We start from the raw sequence: 22,352 nt of genomic DNA, 5'->3' as shown, positions 1-22,352 counted from the left end.
GAACTGTGAATAGTGAATTCTTTAATCTGACTGTAGTGTATGCAGAACTACTTTTTTTTTTTTTTTTTTTTTTTTCCCCTCCTCCCCCCCACCCACCCCCTGCCCTGTTCCCAGCTTTTGGGAAATGCCAAAGGTATCTTGGATTCTTCTTGATACCAAGGGAAGTAGGGCTGGGATTTGGGTTACACTGAGGAAAACATTTGAAAATGGGGAAGAGATTTCTTTATGGAGACACTAAATCAATGGCTACCAGGAGGACAGAGGGAGTTTATTTTCCCTACTTTTTGTGAATTAGTACACAGAAGTAGGGAGGGGAGGGCTGTGTGAATGCTTTAAACCAAAACAGCTATCTGAAATAAACCATGACTAGAGCTAGGAGGACTTTAAATGTGTATTCATGGAGTGGATGAAAGCCATTGACTAAATGTAGACACAGATATCTGAGTTAGTTTGTGAAGTCCAAGCTGAGGTGCTTTTTTGCCCTAATATGGATGTTTGAAGTAAGTTCTGTCTTTAAATGGCAGTTTCTCTCCCTTTGCTGTAAAGAAAGCCCGGGATGTAAGTAAAGCTAATAGCTTGTAGATACCTGAACTTGTTGAGACAATGCTAAATAATGATACCAAATTTGAATTCTCCCATTGCCTCTGGTTAATTCTTTGCTGAAATACATTGTATTCCCAAGACTTTTCAGAAGCATTTCAAGGAAGCGCTAAAGTTATCATGTGAAAAACCCGTAGCTAAAATGTTAGTTTTCATCACACAGAAAGTACTGTTATAACTTCCCTGAATATTATTATGAATACATTCTTAGCGCAAAGCCTTAAGACTCAAATTTGGCTGTCCCCCAAGCAAATTTCCCACTCTGGTAGTGCATGTTTTCTGAGTATGTCTAATATGTTTTCTATACATGTGCGTACACATCTCTTAAATTAGAGGACTTTTCTGTCTCTCCAGGTTGACTGTAGTATTTTCTATGTATTGCTTTGATTCTTCAGAGCTTCAGGGGCAGAGTGAGTAGCTCCTCAGTTGTTTTGTAAAACCTCCCCAGTCTGTGAAGAAGCACAGGATTTAGGATTGTAGTTGGCAGAATTTCAGTCCTCGGGAATTCCATTTGAATGGCCTTCCTTTACAGACTCGGTGTCACAGCATTATTCTCTGATAGGGCTGTCCTCTAATATCTATTTAATAGTCTCAGTGATGGGCTTGCATAGTCCATTAAGTGTCTTGCCTGTGATGAAAACTTTCAAAACTGATTCAGAGACAGTTACTGAATATCTGCTATACCTGCTTCTGGAAGCTTCTAGATACTTTTAACTAAATTGGTTTGTTCTCTGTCCATGCTTAGAGAAGCTGACTTCCTGGAATTCTCTATTCCTTTGGCCCAAACAAAGCCCAGTGCTTTAGCGATGCTCATAGTTGTTGACACAGAAGAAAAACGCTACATAATATGTACAGGGAAAAATAGAAAGGGAATACTAAGTGTGCATAAACTCGGAGATTATGAGAAGATAAAAGGTTTCAATTTATTGTACATGCTATCAATATGGGAAAATCTTAAACAAAATATTTTATAAAAAGAGCATGAAAGCATCTGACAATGATTATGGGAATATGAATCTCTTTAAGGTAATAATTGCATATTGTCAACAAACCTGACTTGTTTAAGATGGAGTAAGACAATTGAATTAGTTGGATATACAGATTTTTACTATAGGTAATCTTGCCTATGCTAGGAAGTCTGTGGGAATGTAGTTTATGAACATCTGTTATTTACATACGCTTTGTAGTTGATTGTTTACCTAATATTGTGGTAGCATAGATTATAATAGGAAAGCAACATTCCAATTAGTAACCTTTCCACTTATGTATATTTTTATAACTATTTTGGGTAGACAGCATGTAAATTTCATTTGTAATAATTGTAGAAGTACAAGAAAGAAAGAAAATATAAAAAATGTCAGTCCTAGGGTAGAAAAGATGTTTCAGAGTCTTTCAGATACCGTATGTATTTATATTTTTTTCTGAAGTATTTGTTGATGAATTTCATGTAATAATGGATGGCATCACATGAACCCTGTGCTTGATATTTTCTGATAACCTGTGATAGGGAAAAAGCATTAATATAAAAGTGCCAAAGGTGTTGATCCTACTGAGTGGTATTTCATTTGCTACAAGTTTACATTCATAGGCAAAATAAGAGGCAGTTCTGATGCCCTGACAGTTTCCTAATAAGAGATAAGGGGGTTTTTTTGTTAGCTGAAGCAAAAGAAAACGTTCAATTATTAATGGTAATGAGCATAGAAATGTTGTGTCAAAAGTCATTCTGTTGGGATCTATGTGTGTTTTCATAGTATGTCAGTAATATAAAGAGTGATATTTGAGATAGGTGGCTTGAATTTCTTGTGTGTTTCAGTTCTGATCCTCTGTTCATATGATCCTGAAGTGGTCCTGTAATCACAGGGCACTCCTTTTTTGCACCGATGCTTCCATTATTGTTGTCCTTGGCATAGTTTCACAGCTGACAAATCACCAGTCTGAATTTGTTTATTACAGACAAGAGCCTTAGAAGTTTGCGATGACCTACATACAGACCCGTACTTGGACTGTTGGTCTGAATTTCATGTAAATTGATGTAAATAAGGAGTAAATGTGTTAGAACTGAGGTGTTTGGGGTTGGTTGGTTGGTTTGTTACTTTTTAAAATTAAGTCAACCACAACCAGGTCTCTTGGACTTATTTTGAAAAAGGGGGGAACGGGGGAGAGGTAGCCCTTACCCCGAGTTACTGTTCTGCCTGTTACAGCATCTGAAATCACTAGCTTTGGGTTGACTTGCTCTGTTGCAGCTTTCTTTGATCGTTTCTGCAGCTTTTAACTGAAATTAAATGAGTGGGTTGTGGGTTCCCCCCTGCAAAGGAAGGCACTTTAGCCTTTCATTTAGCTGTTTATTATATAGCTTAATAAACTTTCCTGTCTTGCATGTCTGTCTGACAGAGTTCTCTGCCCTTTAGTGGAACTGCTCCAATCAAAACTTTGCATGTCTTTCCAAAATTTCCCTATTTTCTATCCCATCATGACTTTATCATTTGGATTCATTCATGGATTCTAGAGCCACGTTTTAATTTCTGTCTGTCAGTGCTGTGAATTTTCAGGGCTTGCTTTACAGCCAGCTTTGTGGTGAGTGCTTTCTGCAGCTGTATGAATAATTCAGGGCAAAAGAACAAAGCTAGGCTTATAGAAATGTGGCAGAGGGAGGGAAAAGAAAAGGTTTACTGGAAAAGGAGTTCTTTGGGCTGCAGTTTCAGTGAGCTGTTCCAGTGACAGAGCATATTAATGACAGTGGTAAGCAAGTGAGGTCACTGTGATGTCAGTGCTCCTGCTTGTAATCCTGCACATGCTTGCTAGTTTGGAACAGTTCATGCTGAGCTCTCTAGAGGAACAGGAGAATCGTGTATGCACAAGCTGATCATGGCTGTAACAGGAGATGAAACAGGTAAGAATTTTGTTGGTGTCTTACATGATATTTTTTGATGTCTAAGCAGTGCTTGGTTGGTATTTGTTACGTTTTCTTTTGAACCTGTTGCTGTAACTCTCATCTTTCAAAACTGGTGCAAATAGCTTCTGGCTATATCTAATCAGTGTAGGGTTTCAGGGCAATTTTAACAGTTTCATTTGGGGGGAAAAAGATCACTGTTAGTGCATGAGTTCTTGCACAGAATGATTCAGATAACTAATCTTTTTTTGGATTTTGCTGAAGATCCACCACTCTTCCTTTAAATTCTTCTTTATTGTGGAAGTAGTCAGATGTTACTATAATTGGTTTTTTTATTTTGTAAAAATGACAGGGGTTTAGTTCAGCAATAAACACTTCAGATTTGATAGCTAAAATAGGCTTAAACATAGGTGTAAGAGAAAAGGTGTGCATTGTTTCAGTAGTGTAAATAAACCCTGTGCTTTCATTGTTAAAGAAAATACTGAACGCAAGCAAATTTGAGAGGGCAATAATTTTAAGTATTGTAATGCCTGCTTGTTTTCTCCTTCGCTGTTAAAATGGTCTGTTCCTCAGCTAATTGAGTTCAAAAAGCTGACGTCATTAGGTTTCCTGGAATCGTGTTGCAGTAGGGAACTGGAAAAGTTAAACTCCAAACAAGATACACATTGACGTCAGCTCCAAGTCATGCTGCGATTTAGTCAGTTCCTTTCTGCTTCGTCAATTGCCTCCGGCAGATCTGTAATGTTAACCAGTTCACAGCCGGTACCTACGTGCTGTGTCGTTGCTGGTATATATTGTTTCATTAATCCGAAGATAAGTATCTTCTCCAAGTCGACGTTTTGGTTTTTTTAAGCTCACAGGGATAATGATTCATGCCTTGTTTAGCCAGTTTAGTGGTGAAGTTACAAACCCTTTGATAATCTAGTCCCATCGTTATGACTCACAGAAGGGAAGAATAGATGGACTAATTCATAGCATGCATCAGGCTTTTTTTCTCCTGGGTAGTCACTGAAAGAGCTCAAGTGCAGGGATGCTCTCTAGTGTTCAGCAAGTTACTTTTTCCAAGACCCTGCTGATACAAGGTGGTTGATTTTTTGGAACTTATTTTTATTTAATTTCTCACAGAGCTTCATTTACAAGGTTAGTTGTAGTCTTCCAGATGTGGTTTGTTTTTTGTTTGTTTATCTTCCTGTTAATAATTGTCTTTTTATAAGTCTCAATTTACAGGTTTTCAGTGACTTTTTACTCCCTTGTAATTTTGAGGTGGGGGGAGGGAATGGCCTGGGGCAGTGTGTTAGGGAAATACACCATCTTCAGGTTTGTTGCTTTGTTAGTGTCTCAGTCCTGCGTCTGGTAGGTTAGAAATTACTTTAAACGTCCATGGGGTTTCATTAGAAACAACCACAGTGGTTTGACAGTCTGGATCAACGTGTGGGATTTCTGACTCAGATGCTGAAATGGAAGGTACCCTTCTGTGCAACATGTGCTAGACATGTAACATTACTAGGTTTAAACTGATTTTTTTTTTCCAGGGGTATTTGTTTCATCTTTTCTGGGGGAAACAGTGTTTTCTTTACTTTTTGAGATATTATACAAAAATTTGCAGACTTTGAAATAATCTATTTGCCATACCGTATCGTACAGCACATACTACTGCGCAGCTAAAAGATACTTTGTCAGTGCTATCCTTTTTTTCTTTTTAAACCGTGGTGTCTGAATTTACAAGCTCTGTACTGCCAAAATGGTTACTTATCTCTAAAACCTACCACGCTGGTAGGTTTAGAAGTGAGCCAACTGTTAGGCAGGGACAGACACTATTGAAACCTGCTCAAATTATTCATGTAACATGTTGTTACTTACCTGTTGTTTGCTGATCCCAGCCGAGATAGGGACTCACTTTTGTTAAGCTGTGTTGCAGGTACATTATCACACAGAGTCCCCTTAGCAGCAGCAGCAGTAAATCCTGTTAGCTAACATCTGAGTGTAAATCAAACAAAGACAACAAAGTAGTTGGTCTTGCCAGGCTGAGGTGACCTGGGTTATGGGTCTTTCCTCATGACTGACTTGATCTACAAAATGGTTCACTTGGATTTCTAATGCATTGTAGCTAATGCTGAGATAACATCTCTTTTTTTTTTTTAACCTTTTTTTGTTTTTTCCATTAGAAAAAGGTAGTCCTTACCATACAATCTATAAAATGTATGTAATGTGGCCAGCATAAAGGTGAGGCTGAAGTCTTTCTAAAATTCCATTTTTATAAACAGTGAGCAGAGGTATCTATATGTCCCATTGACATAGCTGGGACTGCTAAGAGATGTGGAGAACTTAAAGAAGGGGTTAAGTAATTCTCTTGCAGATGTACAAGAAGACCAAGCCCTGTATTCATAGTGGCTGCCTGTTAGTGCTCACAGGGCTGTCCTGGGCTGAATTCTGTCTCCCTGCCCCCAGCCCCAGGGGTTTATCTGTAACCCAGGTCAGTTCACTGGTCCAGTTCATTTTGTAATATCGCAAACACTTCTACCTGCAGGACTGAGGCAGCGGGGAAGTACGAAATGTTTAAGCTAATAATGATTTCAGGACGTGGTGGTAGAATTGTAGTCTAAACACAGCTTGATCTTTTTTATTTAATTAATAAAGCACTGCATTAACTTAATAATGATAGTTTTTGTATCAAATTTAGATTTGGGGGATTTTCCCCCTGTAGTTGACTGATGTCTCTTTACTGCTTTACCCATCAGTCCCCTCAAAATGTGTTTGGCTACATTTTATTTTTCCAAGTTGTCCTGGTTTTGGCTGAGACAGAGTTAATTTTCTTCCTAGTAGCTGGTATAGTGCTGTCTTTTGGATTTAGAACAAAAATAATGTTGATAACACACTGATGTTCTAGTTATTGCTGAGCAGTGCTTATACCAAGTCAAGGACTTCTCAGCTCCTCATACTGCCTGGCCAGCGAGGAGGCTGGGGGGCACAAGAAGCTGGGAGGGGACACAGCTGGAACAGCTGACCCCAACTGACCAAAGGGATATTCCATACCATATGATGTCGTGCTCAGTACATAAACTAGGGGGAAAGCTGGCTGGGGGGCGCTGATCCAGAACTGGCTGGGCATCTGTCATTTGGTGGTGAGCAATTGTTTTTCATTTGCATCATTTCTTTTTCTGGGGGTTTATTTCTCTTTTTTTGTTGTTGTTATTTTCCTTTTCATTACAGTTTATGATTGTTATTTTTATTTTATTTTCAATTACTGAACTGTTCTCATCTCAATCCATGAGTTTTCTTACTCTAACCTTTCTGATTCTCTCCTCCATCCCACCCCTGGGGTGAGGTGGGGAGTGACTGAGTGGCTGTGTGATGCTTAGCTGCTGGCTGATGTTAAACCATGACACAAGTTTTTCCATTATTTGAATATTGCTTTAAAGACTTCAACTATAACAGCCCCTGAAATTTCATCTTTGAATGTTCAGTTTGTATGTTCATGTTTCAGTATGTTCAGTTGCTTTAATGATAATTTGAAGTTTTGTTCTGTGATAATATAAAATGTTTGTGGAAAGGAGTAGGAAAAATACTTGCTTATAATTTGAAGAGGGATACTTTTTTCTATGTCAGACAAGGTACAAGTACTTAGGACTTTCACAGTGTTTTAAAGTTGGGGTGCATCATGTAGGAATAAAGGTCCTTAGAAATAAAAGAAATAAGGTGAGACTATCAGAAAGGTATTGGTTCCAAATAACGTCAGATTTCAGATCTGCTTGTAGCTTGGGGAGAGCTCAAAACTGGTGGGCTCAGGAGCTGGATCTGCACTTTTGCACTGCAATTTACTGTGTAGCTACATCCCTTCCTGTGCAACCACCACTACCTCCTCTTGCCTGCTAATGCTGTAGCATCCTATATGTGGTCCTTTTGCTCAAAGAACATACTCCTGTTCACCATGAGCACTTGTCTGTTCCTTTTCATTTTAGTAACAGCAGCTCTCACAGGGTTCCAAGGGCTGGTGCTGCTGCTATCATAGCAAAGGAGGAGAAAGTTGACTTCTGAGGCAAGCTGATTCCTAAAACCTCTGTTAGAGGACAGGAGTACCGTATAAAACCTCAGTGGCTGCAACAGCAGGACCTCTTCTCATGGGATTGTGCAAACAGGAAATAAGTGTGGATGCTCTGACAGTGTTTCCCAAACAGCCTTCCCTACGTGGTCTGACGAGAGCCATGTGGAAGCTTTCATAGGCTTCAGACTGGCTGGCTAGTGGGGCCACATACTAGAGCAATTTAGGTAACTTATTTTGCAGCATGGAAGTAAATGCTAGTAAGGTAACAAATACAGTTGTGACATTACAGGCCTGTGAAATATTTTATGTAGCAGGGATGCTGGATGACTCATCAACAGAAATCTTTTATTTCCAGAGAGACTTTTGCTTTGTTCTTTTTTACCATCAAGTTTTAAATATGGTTATTTTATGCAGCTGCCACTGGAGACATGCCGGCTTACCAGATTCGGACTCCCACTACTACCTTACCTCAGGGAGTGGTAATGGCAGCCTCGCCAGGGACTTTGCATAGCCCTCAGCAACTGGCAGAAGAGGCAACACGCAAGAGAGAGCTGAGACTTATGAAAAATAGGTAAGACTGTGCAACATTTAATAGTCAGTGTTGGAAAAAAAAACAACAACAAAAAAACAACCACAAGCCCAAAACATTCTAATGAAGTTTTCTTCTTAAGGTCATGAGCACTGCCTGTGATTGATGAAGGGAAGGCAAGGAATTCTTTGTCAGTCATCCCACATCCTTATAGCATTGAATATTGGCTGTTAACTCTGCAAAGTTAGAGTTGACCGTACCACCATGGATGATTAGTTCAGAAATGTTATGGTAATTCAGAAATCAGTGTTGTCCCTTTCTGATAATTTTTGTGATGATATGGAGGTATACTTATTGTTGAAATTTCTCCCTGCCACTCCTACTGACAGTAAAATGACCGGTAGGGGTTTGGTCATTCTAAAACATCCCAGCAAAAAATTGCTTAGGAAAATATCTGAGAATCTCATTAGCAGCTGTCCATTAATGATGCTGTGAAGAGGACTTATTCAAGGATGGAATGATAATTATAGACTTTCCTAAATAGCTGACTACTGGGATAAGTTATTGTGCAGTGCTTCTGTCATTTTGTGAGGCATGTTGTGTGAGGTGACTATATATTTATTTTTTTTAATAAGTTTACATGGACTTGACTGTATGCTGTAAATGCCAGTCTTTCTCTGTGCATTCTTCTTGTTGTTCTTAGGGAACTCTTTCCTTTTTCGAGTGTGTAGCCACCACTATCAATGGCGGTTAGTTTAATGGAAGAAATAGTCTGTTGTGCAGATCTTAAATTCACTGAATAGCTGTTTGCTTTATGATTGAATTAATGGTATTGCTTTGCTCTCATGCCTGTCCTCTATTTTAAATTACTCATGAGGATCATTGCATTGTTGTGCCTCCCTTTTGTTTCTCCTCTCTTCAGTTTTAGAACTAGTATCTATGTTATCTCTCATATAACTTGCTGGAAAGTTACACACTCACAATTTGTTGCGTTCCAAGATGTTAAAGGAGTGGACTTCCACTTCTAAAACAACTTCTGGAACGAATGCATGTTCAGTGACATGCTTCTGAAAATACTACCTAAAGTGTTTAGTTTCAATATAACAGAAATCTGAGCAGAGCTGTGATAATGGCTTCAGGCTGCCATTTGCCGGCAGCAAAAAAAAACCCCAGACACATGTGACCAAAATGTGCCCAGGTGGAGAGTTCTAAAATGCTAATAAATTATATTTTTTTGGACTTGAACTTTACTGTAGATTGTTACGTTAAGGTAATAAAATTACAGCAAGTTGTAAGATTGGCATCTAGCTTTTTATCTGAAGAGAGTAGTGTTATGCTTGTATTTTCTGAAAGGAAATTCTTTGGCTTTGGTTTTAAGATTTTGATTGCAGATGATGATACTCCTGATAAGCGCACAAAACGGAATGTGACTGGAAGAAGAAATGCTGCTTTCAGTCTTAATGTTTAGTAGAATTCAAGTCAATATGTTATCATTTGCTTGCTGCTTTTCTCAGTTCCTCTGTGTGTTATTAATTCCATCTTTGTATTTGTTGATGCTGAATTTGTTTCGAGTTCTAGTTGTTTTGAATTGTATGTTAACGATGTTATTGCTTATGGCTGTTATTTGCTGTTCTGTTTGTGCAATCAAATGGTGGTTGTTGGTTGTTGTTGGTGGTGTTATTGTGGAACTGCAGGGATTGCAGGTAATTTCATTTATCCAGTCTTTGCCATATTGTGGCTGTTCCTGTAGTCATTTGCCTTGTATTGGTTCCAGGGAAGCTGCCAGAGAATGTCGCAGAAAGAAGAAAGAATATGTCAAATGTCTTGAAAATCGTGTGGCTGTGCTTGAAAACCAAAACAAGACTCTCATTGAGGAACTCAAGGCCCTCAAAGATCTTTATTGTCATAAAGCAGAGTAACTGTCTTTCATTTGGACCTCGTTTATTATGAACTTTAATCAAGGCATGAGAGGAAGCAATTCTACAGATTGCCATATGAACTTGAGAACGAGACACTTGAGGCCCTTGTGGAACCCAGTTTTGCTTAGTGTTTTCAGACTCATTTGGGAGCTATTCCAAAACTTGGAATTCTGTCATAGTCTCCACACTCTGCTGAGCTTTCTAATGGCATGCAAATGGCTTTTTTGTTTGCACTTTTTACTTCTGCTTTTTGCAGGGAAGCTGCTAAAGAATGTCGTCGTCGGAAGAAAGAATACATAAAATGTCTGGAGAGTCGTGTTGCAGTGCTAGAAGTTCAGAACAAGAAACTTACAGAGGAGCTTGAAACCCTAAAAAACATTGGCTCTTCCGAAACAGATTAGTGAAAATATTTATTATACTGTGAACTGACTAAAGTATGTCCAGTTGCTTTATAAGGCAATACATAGCCAACATGAATTATGGCTTTCTCTTTGTGTCATTTATATTATATTCCAACTCCTAACATTCCTGAAATGCATTTCTGCTTTTTGTCAATTCATAGCTCTAATTTCAGGTCTCTCATGCTCCTCCCTTCCATCTCCCAAGGAGCCAAATGTTAAAAAAATGTAACAAAGTGAAAAAGCACGTAATTTCTAAGAGCTGTTTCTTTGCCATATATTTACATACTACTTTTTACATGTTACTGAGCGTCCTGCACATATGAAATATTTTACAATTGTTTTAGATGAATCATAAAAGATAATGCATCCAGTAATACAAGAAAATCAAACAACCCAAGGTATCTCAGGAAAGAGTTTATAAAAGAATGTTATGATTACATGTATGTACTAGTATACTAGTCTAGAGATGATTTTATGGCATATTTTTATATTAGTTGCTTTGCAGAAAAGGAGTATTGTATTGCTGTCACTGAGTGCCATGGTTAAAGATAGTTTTTAATAGAACTATGTTGTTTAACCTGTGTAGTGTCTGATTTCCTTTAAATACCTGGTTATTTGAGATGCTTTAAAACCCATGGGTATTTGGAAGAGGACAAAGGAAAAAGGCATACCTAAACTCGTGACGTGACGCTAAGTATATTGTAAATACTTGAAAGAAGCTGCCTGTTATATGGCTGCTATTTACTGAAATTTTCTGTAGGATATTTGATTTGTTAGAAGTCTGTATTTCAAAATTCAGTTTTGCATCCTGAATATTTTGTGTTCTAGATTCTGAACACTTGCCTATAGTGAAGGCTGATGGTGTAATTCTTCTCACACTGTGCAAAGTACTGAGAGGAAATAAAGGTGACTTAAGAGAAGGAAGCTTTCCAATAAACAGTAACTATCTGCTGATTCACAGGGTTGCAGAATAGCTTATAGGTGAGAGCTGAAGATTTTTTAAAATAAACCCACGCTTAAGCCATATTACAGTTCTGGTAAATGCAGTATGTGCCAACTTTCCATTGTGCTTTGAAAGAAAATAATGCTTATGCAAAATTGATCCTGGGTATTTCTTTAATTCAGGGATGATCTAATTGTTTGTTGGCCGGTACAGTCTTTGAGCAGAGTATTCGGGAGCTTTGCTGGAGCTAGCTTACTGATGTGGTAGGAAGAAAGGCGTAGTTCCTGCTTAACTGGCTTTATAGGGGGAGTGTGTGTGTGTGGAGTGGGGGAGGGATGGAATCATACCATTACTAAAGCCGCTGAAACTTCTTCACTTAATTTAAACTGAACTCACATTTAACCCAGTCTTCACTCTGACATTGTTGGAGTGGGGTGGGGATGTCCTTTTTTTATGTGTGTGTGTGTTTTGTGGTGCTTTTGTTTGTTTGTTTTTGTTGTTCTTGGTTTTTTTTAGGTTTCCCAAATTACTTGAAATACACAGGATAACTTTCTCAAATCTTCTGAAAATCCTGCTAGGTACCCAGTTGAGACCATTTGTAAGAAGAGGTATTCTCTCTCACTTCCCACAGTTGTATCAGTTGGTTTAAAAAGGAAATGGGCTCCCTTTTGGCCCACAATCTTTGCTGCAGGTCTGGAACAAAAGTAAAGTAAACTTTGAAATACCTGTATCACTGTGAGAAAATACATCTTTAACAGAACCTTCGATTTCTGCTGACTTTAGCAGTTAAAGTTGGACAGGATGGGTACAGTCTGCAGGTCCATGTCACAGCCTCTAGACTGCAACAAAAGTGTCCATCAAATTGTTTGTTGTGGCTCTGTCACTAGAATCTTTTTTTCTGTTACAGGTAGTTATTGCTCCTGACTCTCAAGGGATTTTGAAATTTAAGCAGAAAGAAACTTGGGCATGTGGTGGATGTCTCTCCAGTAAAAACTTACCTTTATCTTCCCAACAGTATCTGGTAGTAACTGTAGTTAGAAATTTGAGCTGTGGTACAGACAAGGATTCGTCCTATATGTAGTCTACAGTAATTTCTTTGCTAATACTTCAAAAACATTTGGTTAATAATTAATTTTATATAAATAATGACTTGGGGGTGGTGGTTTGTTAATAATGGGAGCTAAACCCAAATGCTCTTGGCATGTGTCGTTTAGACCAAGACTAGGAAAAAAGAAAAGTTTATGACGTATTATTTCATTCTCAATAATTTAATTTGATATAGCATTAATTTTGACAGAATTAGAAATTTCTGTATTTTAAAGTGACATTGAGTGATTTTGTTGGTGAATAAGAACATTTAAGATGTACAATTGGTACATTAGAACCAAGATGCATCTTGTGGTGAAGGAAATAGCATTTGAAAATGAGCAAAGACAGGTCTGCACAAAGGCCAAGAATTTGTTGTTAAATTGGTACTGCAAGAATTACTACTTAAAACATTAAATTCAGCTCTAAATTGGTTTGGGATGTACATAGAAAACTTTGTGAGAAACTTCCCTGAGATTAAATGAAGATTTAAAGGAAAAGTCAGCGTACCACTGGGATTTATCAGAGAAGTAATACCAAAATCTTACATGAGATACATACCAAAATACTTAGGTGAGGTGGGACTGCTGGAGCCTGGGTCTGTGATATCTCTGATACACTGTTCAAGCAGTGCATCGGATGATTAAAGTGATAGATAAAGATACATGCTAGGGTATACAAATTAGTTTAGATTACAAAGGAAAGTAAATCATATTAAGTCTTCCTTCAGTTTATTTTTTCTCTTTAAAGTGTCATTTTATCCTACGTCAGTATCATGTTTCTAAATGTATGTCAGCACTGGAATCCAGAGTAGATGCACATGTGCTATGAATGAGAAGATAATTTTTCTTTCAACTTGCTGTCCGTCTAGCTTGCATTTGTGCATGTAAGACCTGCACTTGCTAGTGCTCTCTCCAAGGGCAGAAGAAGTGAAGATGGCTGGAACTATTCATCATTACTTATTACTCGTCATGGAAGAAAACTGAAATTTTATTAGGGTCTGAATTCATTAACTGCCAAAGTTCTTGGGAGGGGACACTAGCACATTTTAGGGGCTGTACTGCCTGTGCTTGTATAATGGCACCCACATTCTGGATACCAGACCATGAAAAGGTCAGTTTATAATGATTGTGTTGAGTTTCTTAGGTTTTTATCAAAATCAGTTACTGATCTTTTTTCTGATGATACACATGGATGGGAAAAAGGAAACTGCTTTCTGTATTTTGTTTGTCTCTTCACTTTGTGACTATTTCTCATTCACCCACAGGCCAAACAGTCTGTTTGCAGAGAATTACCAAGTGGATCAGATACTGAGCTCAGAGTGTTTCCTTCATTGACAATGGCTGGAAAACCTGTCCCTTTGAGCATCTTCACCTCTCATTCTTCATGTAAATGATAGATACATCCTTTTTCCTAGAAGTATTATCACCTAAAACTGTACAGTGCAAGTGTGCAAATTAGCTTAATTTTTGTGAAATGTCTGTGATGTGGCCGTCAATCACATACCTAAGGAAACACAGTGTCAGTGGCTGTTGTGCTTCATGTGAGTACTCTGGGGCTTGCCCGCTGTCCCCATCTTACTACTACAGATCTCAAGTTGAACCAGGCTTTGGGTTCAGTTCTCTTTCCAGAGAACTTGACTGCAAGATCAAAAACCACCTTCTGTCTCATGGCATGTGTGTGGTGTTAGTTTTAATGCTTTTTCCCACGATTTGGTGCTGTTTCTACTCTCAGAGTTGCCAAGAGTGTACAAACAGCAATGGAAGAGGTGTTTAGTCTTAATTATCTTACTCAATGGCTGCGTCACAGTCTCATTTGACAAGGCTGGGAAGAATCTACTTCTCTAATAAAAACATAGCTCTGAGCTTTGGATAACCAATATAATTTCCCCAGGAATTTGATTCCAGTTCAGGTCTGTGGAGCAGGGTGCTTGATGCAGTGCAGGAGAGAGGCCTTTTGAACACAGTATTATTCGTAGTGCAGAAATATTAGATGAATCTGATTTTGTTTGTAACAAGAGAATTTGAGCACTGTCCAAGCTTTGATTTATCAGAGCCAGGATTTATTTTTTTTTAAATATGAGAAAAAAAGCTGCAATAACTGTGGTTTGCTTTCTGTAAGAAAACTCTGTCTCTATGGTATGAAACTGTTCTCCCTTCCTGAAACCACACAACTGTTTGCAAATTTTTTTGAGACGGGTAGAGGATCAACCTCTACTTTACACAAGACTGCATGGATTGTGTGGGGGTTTTTTTGTTTTTTGGTTTTTTTTTAAATGTAAAATCTAATGTAGCTCAGGGGAAATGGTCTCTTGAAAAATGTCTTCAACCTCCTAGAGTTGTGGGTGATGAGGAATGTAATATCCAGCTTCCTCTAAAGGTACAGCTTTGAGTCAAGCAGTTTTCTTCCCCAACTAAATGGAGTGGGGAGCAGAGTTATAAAGAGAAATCTCTAGGCTATGCAGGCAGAGCTGTCTCTTGACTGTCTAAAACAGCTTCAGCTGTTGTGATCTGGGAAAAAAAGGATTGAAATAAGTGTATTGTGTGAGTAGGTGCGAGTTAGATTTCTTTGGGTTTTTTTTCAATTGTTAGTTCCCATGGATTTTTCTTTCTGCAAGAATAATTGTAGAATTTTTTTCTGGCATTAATACAATCCTTAGGAGTGCGTGCAAGCTTTATTGTCTCCCACGTTTTCCTTCCATTCTCATAAAACGTATTTGCTGATCTGTCTGCTGATCCTGCAGACATCAGTGTGTGATCTTCTAAATGAAGTATCACTTTGAAGAAAACAAATGGGTCTGCTCAGCTTCTGGTTTGGGTTGACTCATTTTGCCCACACTTTTTTTCTGTTTTATCTACTTTGTGTTTTGTGTGTGGGTGTGTACATGACAAGAATGTGTTGAATGCTGAGCTGTTAAGCAGCTGATAGAAGTAGCTGCATTTTGATTGTCAGCATCCCTGTATAAAATATTGTCTTATAGGGAGTAGGTTTAATGTAGTTGGAGATGAGTATTTTTTTTTCTCAAAGGCACTGTGAAGCTTTTCTGGATGAGGGATAATGATGATTTCATTATTCCAGCAAAATCTGTGTTAGTACTAGTATTTGCTTAATTTAAAATCTGAAAAAAAATGACTTAATTTATAGGGCTATTTGATAGTATCTCATGCAGACTGGCAATGGCAGGCAGCAAAAATCTGTTTATTCTTCTGTCTAATGAATCTTTGCTAGTCTGTTTTCTCAGGTTTCTCTTTTTTGCTGCTTCTCACATAGAGATTTCTTCTTGCAACTCGCTTGTTATAGTTACGAAACAGAAGTTGTGTACAAAGTCTCAAAGTGAAGGAGGGTAATGTGAGAGTTGAATGCTGTGTGTAGACTAAGGAAAAAAATAACTTCATTGTGTTCTGTATGACTTGAATGGAAAAAACAGTGAAGGAAGTGTCATTGTTATGGTAACTGCTGAGGTTTTTCCTCTCCATTAATAGCCATATCAGTGGAATCGGGTGTGATTAATACATCTTGTGAACGGAATTACAACTGTAAAAATGTCACAATTCAGAAATCTGGTTACCTAGCCAAGTCATTGTTTTTCTTTTGTGGTTTCAAAAAATATAATTTCCAAATGGTCTTGAATGAGGCTTTTAATGGTTTCATTTTTATGATCCACCCCCCACCCCCCCCCATCCCCCCCCCAATGTGTTTGTGCTCATACCAGCTAAGGACTGCAGGCTGCAGCAGAGCTGTTTACCAAGACCAGCCTGGACCATAGGATCTGCTTCTTCTAGAGTAGTTCTCTTAAATATATTATTTTTTAAAATTTCAGCAAGGTATTTATTGCATTTCTAGCTTTCATTAATTCTTACGAAGTGAGAGAAACGCAGACAACTTTAATGCATACTGAGGTGTTTTGCTTGATGGAGTTGGTTTTGAAGAACTAGATTCTCAAAGATCCTGGTCATGAACTATAAGCTTTCAGAACTTTGTCAGCTGCTGTACCAACAAGAAAATGCTTAAATCCTTACACACTTGCCTCTCTACCAGTGAAGTTGTCAGTTAATTCAAAGATCTGTGCATGAGCCTGGAGCTGCAGCCTTCTTGACACAAGTGGGTAACAAAATGTGTTGAGATCTCCAAAATAGACATTCTGCTGTTTCTCTCATTTGAAGCCTGACCTAATTAGCTTTTCTGAAGCATGTCTATTAGAAATGGGCCTAACATGTAATAGGTCCAGGGAGAAACAGGAAGAAAAAAATCAGGATAGAGTGAACAAAGTGTTTGAAAGCTGTAGTGTTACAGAGTAACACAAGCAGGCAGGTATTGTCAATTTGCATGTTGGACTTTTTGTTTGTTTTGTTTCTGTATTTTCTGTGTAAGAATCCTCTTGGTCTATGCAGGGGCGAGAGCTCTGCTGTATTGAGCAGAGGCTGAAAAGCATTAACACTTCAAAATTGCTTCCAGTTTCTATTGTATTTTGTGTAAATTGTCACCGATATCTATCTCCCTCATAACAGATCTGTTCCATACATTCTGTGTCTTTTCTCGTAAATATTTTCATTTTCCTGAAATGCTATTCTTGCTTCCTGTGAAATGACAGCTAAACACTCATGTCTGTGTCTGATTTCTTCCAATATGTTTTGAACCTGACGGTCAGGTTCAATTAAAGTTGATAGATGTGTCAAAGCTATCTCACAAGTTCATGAGAATAGGTGATTACCAAAGAAGGCATGGACTTACTAAAGAAAAACCTACAATGTAAGTTTTGTTAGATACAAGAAAACTAACTTGGAATTCTCTCGTTAGATTCCAGAGCATTAATTCACCAACTACAGGTGAACCATGAGCTTTCGTTAGTTTTATCACTGATAACTATTTGTATTTGGGGGAATTTTAAAATTCCTATGGAATACACCATATTTATTTGAAAGGACAATATGTTTATAGAGAAAGTGTGTTTTATTAAAAAGCTTAAATACCTTGCAGACCCAACCCTTTGGGGTCTGAAGTTGTTCTCTGCCTTTTCACTAAGCCAACAGTAGTTGACTGAAGGGCAGTGGAATGTATCCTGATAAAATACTTGCTGGATGTTGTCCCAGATTTTAAACGGTTGCTGACAATTTTTGCACACTTCAGCTAGGCAAATGGGTTAAAAATAGACTGGCTTTGAAATACACTATTTACAAGAAAAAAAACCAACACTGCCTTTACTGTTGCGTTGCAGTAGCTTTGAGTAGAGTCTGGTAGCTCAGTGTTAAATTTGAAATGCTAGTCGTTTCTGACCTTTCGGATTACGTCTGAAACAAAAAGACATGATTTTTTCCAGCTGTTTTACAGTGACACCTTGTGGAGTATAAATGTCTAGACTTTACGTCCAAACCGAGAAACCAAAGGATGTTACAGAAGTATAGAATTTCTTCTGCGTCTGTGTTCTGCGGCTATTAAGGACACAAACTTTTCCTGCTGTTCCTATGTTAATGTAGTTAGTAATAAGTGATTTGTAATTTGATAGCCTTCTAACAGGAAAAAATAATTGTATTGACAGATTTTCCATTTGTAGTGTCTTTTTGACCAAGTCCCATTTAATGAAAGAGAAAATGATAGTTATTTAATCTTGATCTATATAAATTCTAATAGTCATAGAATGTTACCTGAATACTTTAAAATGATACTACAAATGCTGCTATCGAAGCACAGTAGTTACTAATTCTAGGTCACAAAAATGAAATACAATAAAAAATGTAGCTATCTTTTGAAACATCATGGTGTGAAGGGAAAAGCAAATATTACAATTTTAATCCAGACATGGAAATACCGTTTTGGAAATGGAAGGGGGTGCGTTGGATAAAAAGTGGGAATACAAAAACCAGGAAAAGACAAAAGGCACAGTGATGAAGAAAAGCCATTCTTCAGACTAGATAGATTTCACATTTCTAATACATTACTTCTGCATTACAACCACGGATATTTAGTATTCCATTCTATAGTCAAGTCTGCAAGTGTCTGTCTGTATGCATAGACTATGCAAGACTGTGTAGTGTTTTTCCATAAGTCCCATGAACTGAGCACTTAAACAGAATTTTTTTTCCTCATTCAATAGAATTAGCCAAATACATGAGATGTGATCTCAAGATCTAGAACAACAAATAAATCCATATTGTAAGTTAATGGGCCTGTTCTATGAAAAAAGAGATGTGGTTTCAGAGTTGTTGGTACTAAGATACTAATTTACATATTTCTATAATTAACAGTTAAATCAGTTACTAATACCATGCAGTTTCCAGTCATAAATGTAATGTTAATTTGGTCACAGTTTAAAGCTGCTCTTAAAGTTTGTGTTGCAGCTGAGGCAGTCCGAGAAGGGTCAGTATCTGCTCTCGCGGTAGCGTTTGACTGCAGAGCTTACCAAGCTGACCGGCTGTCCCGGCTGCTCTCAGCATAGCTGGCTTGGCCGATGTTAGCTCTGGTTGTGTGTATCTTCCCCAGAGTGGAGCATTCCTGAGGTTGAAACGTTACGCTCGAGCAACATTTAACATCAGCTCTTGCTGTTTGAGTAGATCAGCTGGTTTCACAGACAAAGCCCTTCTGTGTGTGCATCCCCCACCATCTCTTTATTTCTAGAATGAAACAAATGCTGCATTTCTTAAGTGTTTCCAGGACTAAAATATTGGCTAAAGGCTTCTGCTTGGTCTCCTGCATCTCCCATTAGCACCCTAGGGATCAGAAATAGTTTTCTCCCTCATAACACAGCTGAGCTCTTTTCTTTTACTGACAGCAGAGGTCTCACTGTCTGACTTGAAAACGTGCGGGGAGAGCAGAAACCTGTGCAAATAGCACCGCAGGATCTGCAGGCCTCGGGTCAGAGCCATCTCCTAGTGGCACACTGGTACCAGGTCTCCTTAATAAATGACTGACAACAGAACCTCAGCTCTCTGCTGGACGTTCGCCCAAAACCAGAGATAAGGGAACTTGAACAAGTTATATTTATTTCTGCAGGTTTCGCTCTCTATCAACTCCTTTTAGTTGGTTTTTCAAAGTCTTCTCTCAACGTGATGGCTCTTGTAGTATTTAGTCTTCTCTCAAAGTGATGGCTCTTGTAGTATTTGAGCTAGCTGCCTCTAGGTAACAATGTTCAGGTTTGAATTTTTCTCTGGAAAGGGTGTCAGCTTCCACCTTTGGCAATGGAACTTGTTATTCTTTTTCATACACACTTCACACTAAGAGAATGGCTACAGAGATGTTGAAGAGCTTTTTTGAGTGTACGAAGGTAAAATAAAGGCATATGCTCAAAATCGAAAGTAGGAAAAGGTTCTTCCCAGGAGGAAGGGCACCCTCAAAATTATCAAAGCTGTGCTCTAAAGTTTCGTAACAGACTTTCAGTCTGGCCAAAGCATTTCCTCACCCGCTCCTCTGCCCCCTGTAAAGGTTTCAACTGTACAGCCAGTCTAAAGAGTCTGGAAGAATCAGTTTAGAGCAGACTGTGTAACAAATCTGGTATCAATGCCCACCTTTGCTGCAATTCTAAGAAAATAAACCTACTGCTTACCTGGGTTTGTTATGCACTGCATAAAGACTGTTTTTAGGACGCAGGAAAAAGATTAACAGTGTGAACATAAACTTAGGTTTTTTTAGGATACAGGGCAATTTTATCTGTCTGAATTACTCTTGAAAAAATTGTTATATACAGAAAAAATGACTGAAGTATAAGGATTTACACACTTGCACAAGAGAAATTGTGGATAGATCAAACAGAAAATATGATTTAATTAGTGTCCCTTATGAATGAGCACAATGGTTAAGTATGTAGGTCACTTTTTAGAGATTAGTTATCTGGGCTCTTGGATGGATGCCCAGTAAAGTGAAACACACTTAATGAAACTGCTGATATAAAACCAATCCTATTAAAATAAAACATTAAATTTGCAGTAATATAGAGAAGTGGTGTAAAACCAGCAGCTTGTTTTTAAAATACATACTTTATAAGGAAATTAAATCGATCAAATGAGTAAAATCTCTTCATGAACACAATGGCTAAACACATTGAGAATGTGACTAAAGATTATATTTCTGATAAATCTGCTTTGAATTCTTTAGCAATATAATGCCAGGTAAAAGGTGTTAAAAAATAGAGGGGATGTAGCTGATCTGTGAACAGCAGGTGATGCTTGGTATGTGACATGTAGCTCAAATCAGGTTTTGTGTGCTCCAGTCAGTCGATAACCGTAGCAGAAAGCCTAGCTGGACCTGACGGCAGCTTCTTCACATGAACCAACAGGTGCTTTACTGAAGTTGTCTCTAAAGCTACTTATCTAAGCCAAAAAACCCCCACCAAACTAAAACTAAAATGCCCAGACCCAAACCAACACACCAGCTCTTCCCCAGCCACAAAAAAACTCAAAGCCAGGGGGTACCCCAGGCAAAATAGAGTTTACTGGAACAAATGGGATTGAAAAAATGGTAGTGCCTACTGTGTTCAGTGGGAGTGCTGTGACACGAGTCTGGAGTGCCATACCTGGTTCTCCTTCAGCGCTCTGAAGGTCCAATGATGAGAGCAGCAGAACTGCCTGAAGCACAGAGTGCTTCACATCCAGAACCGAAACTGCAGATTTACTTGTGCCTCATCACCGCAGAGGCTCTAGAGGGGGTGAAACCTCAAAGAGCATCCCATGCTGATGGTACTCAAGGGAACTACAATGGCATTTGTGAACCTACTGTGGGAAATAGCATTGCCTTAACAGCCAGGCACTAGATCATACAGTAAAATGTTGTATGTCTAAACTCTAAATTTATCTAAAAGAGATATTGGTCCTGAGTATGGTAATGGGATCTCTCAGTGTGCACAAGCTGTCCACACAATATGTGACTAACATTAAAATTCAGAAATGTTTATAGGAGTAGACATGGAGAGTCCAAAACTTCTTTCTTCAGACTCCTGGCCAGATTTGTTTATTACCTGAAGTAATATGTCTTATCTAACAATGGTAATCTAAAATCTAAGCATTCCTCTGTAGTCTAATTATTTCAGTGGGACAGCAGGTAGCATTTTCACAGTGCAGTCCGTAGCTCTCTGAGGATGCAACTGTTTGTCCTTGATGAAGTCCCTTTCCTTCCACTGAGCATACAAGCGGTTCAGAGAAGAACTGGGAAGAGAGGGCTGACTTTTCAATGGTTAAAATTGTCGAGATACACCTGGCACCAAAGTTATAAATTCCTGACCTTTCTGAAAACACATCAACTTTTATCTCGAAGAAATCATTCCGAGAGGAGCAGCTATGGTAAGGAAGTGGAGATTGTATTGTCCGAAAGCAGGCCCAACTAGCATGGCAGTGAACGGCTCTTCCCAGGAGAGGTGAGGTTGAGTGTTCTTGGGCAGAGGAGGAATCGAATGCGGCTTCCACACATCTGGGAGAGTGATCCAGATTCTGTGCTACAGAAGATGCTCCTTAAGCGTCCCCGGCTTGGATTATGTAATTTTAAAGGGCAGTAATAGCTTTGTTGGCCTCCTACGCAAGTTCAATCTGAAAGCATGAGGTAGGTTTTGCAACTTTGAAGCTAATTGAAACCCCTGTTGGTATCAGGCCGATGTTCTGCATTCTGGTCAGGCTGATGTAAGTGGCCCTATGAGGACGGAAAAAATTGTAGCTGTTACCAGGACCAAGACTGTATCCCATTTATCTGTATCATGTGATGTGATACCCTGTATCATATCCCATTTTAAATAGCAAAACCTTTCTTTAGGTCTGACCTTGTTGCAGTATGGTTCGCCAGATATCTCATCGTGTTCTCATTAATTCTTCTACCTTGGTGAACGTGGATATAAATGCTTTCGTAAGTACATAGATACAGAAAGTACAAAGATACCCATGACCATTACATACTAGATAATGATTATTTTATTTCTCCCTTCTTTACTTTTCCTAATCAGCTAGCATATTTTACCTTATTTAGCGT

The 22,352-nt window shown here is 38.5% G+C and overlaps 1 protein-coding gene across 10 annotated transcripts in view; it reads left to right on the top strand.

Annotated features, from left to right (window-relative positions):
• CREM (cAMP responsive element modulator) overlaps nt 1-14,482 on the top strand; it is a 39,451-nt gene extending 24,969 nt beyond the window's left edge. For 3 of the 10 annotated variants that reach the window (XM_037382852.1, XM_037382850.1, XM_037382854.1), the window contains 2 exons: nt 7,947-8,103; nt 9,836-14,482. In XM_037382852.1, coding sequence (XP_037238749.1) covers nt 7,947-8,103; nt 9,836-9,980 — 302 coding nt within the window. In that variant the 3' untranslated portion in view covers nt 9,981-14,482. The other 7 variants (XR_005103590.1, XR_005103591.1, XM_037382857.1 and 4 more) reach the window with 7 other exon arrangements.
• The last annotated feature ends 7,870 nt before the right edge of the window (nt 14,483-22,352 follow it).

The sequence above is a fragment of the Falco rusticolus genome, chromosome 4, assembly GCF_015220075.1.
Source record: "Falco rusticolus isolate bFalRus1 chromosome 4, bFalRus1.pri, whole genome shotgun sequence".
NCBI lineage: Eukaryota > Metazoa > Chordata > Aves > Falconiformes > Falconidae > Falco > Falco rusticolus.
The sequence above is the reverse complement of the archived record's forward strand: the minus strand, read 5'-3'. Positions and strand labels throughout refer to the sequence as shown.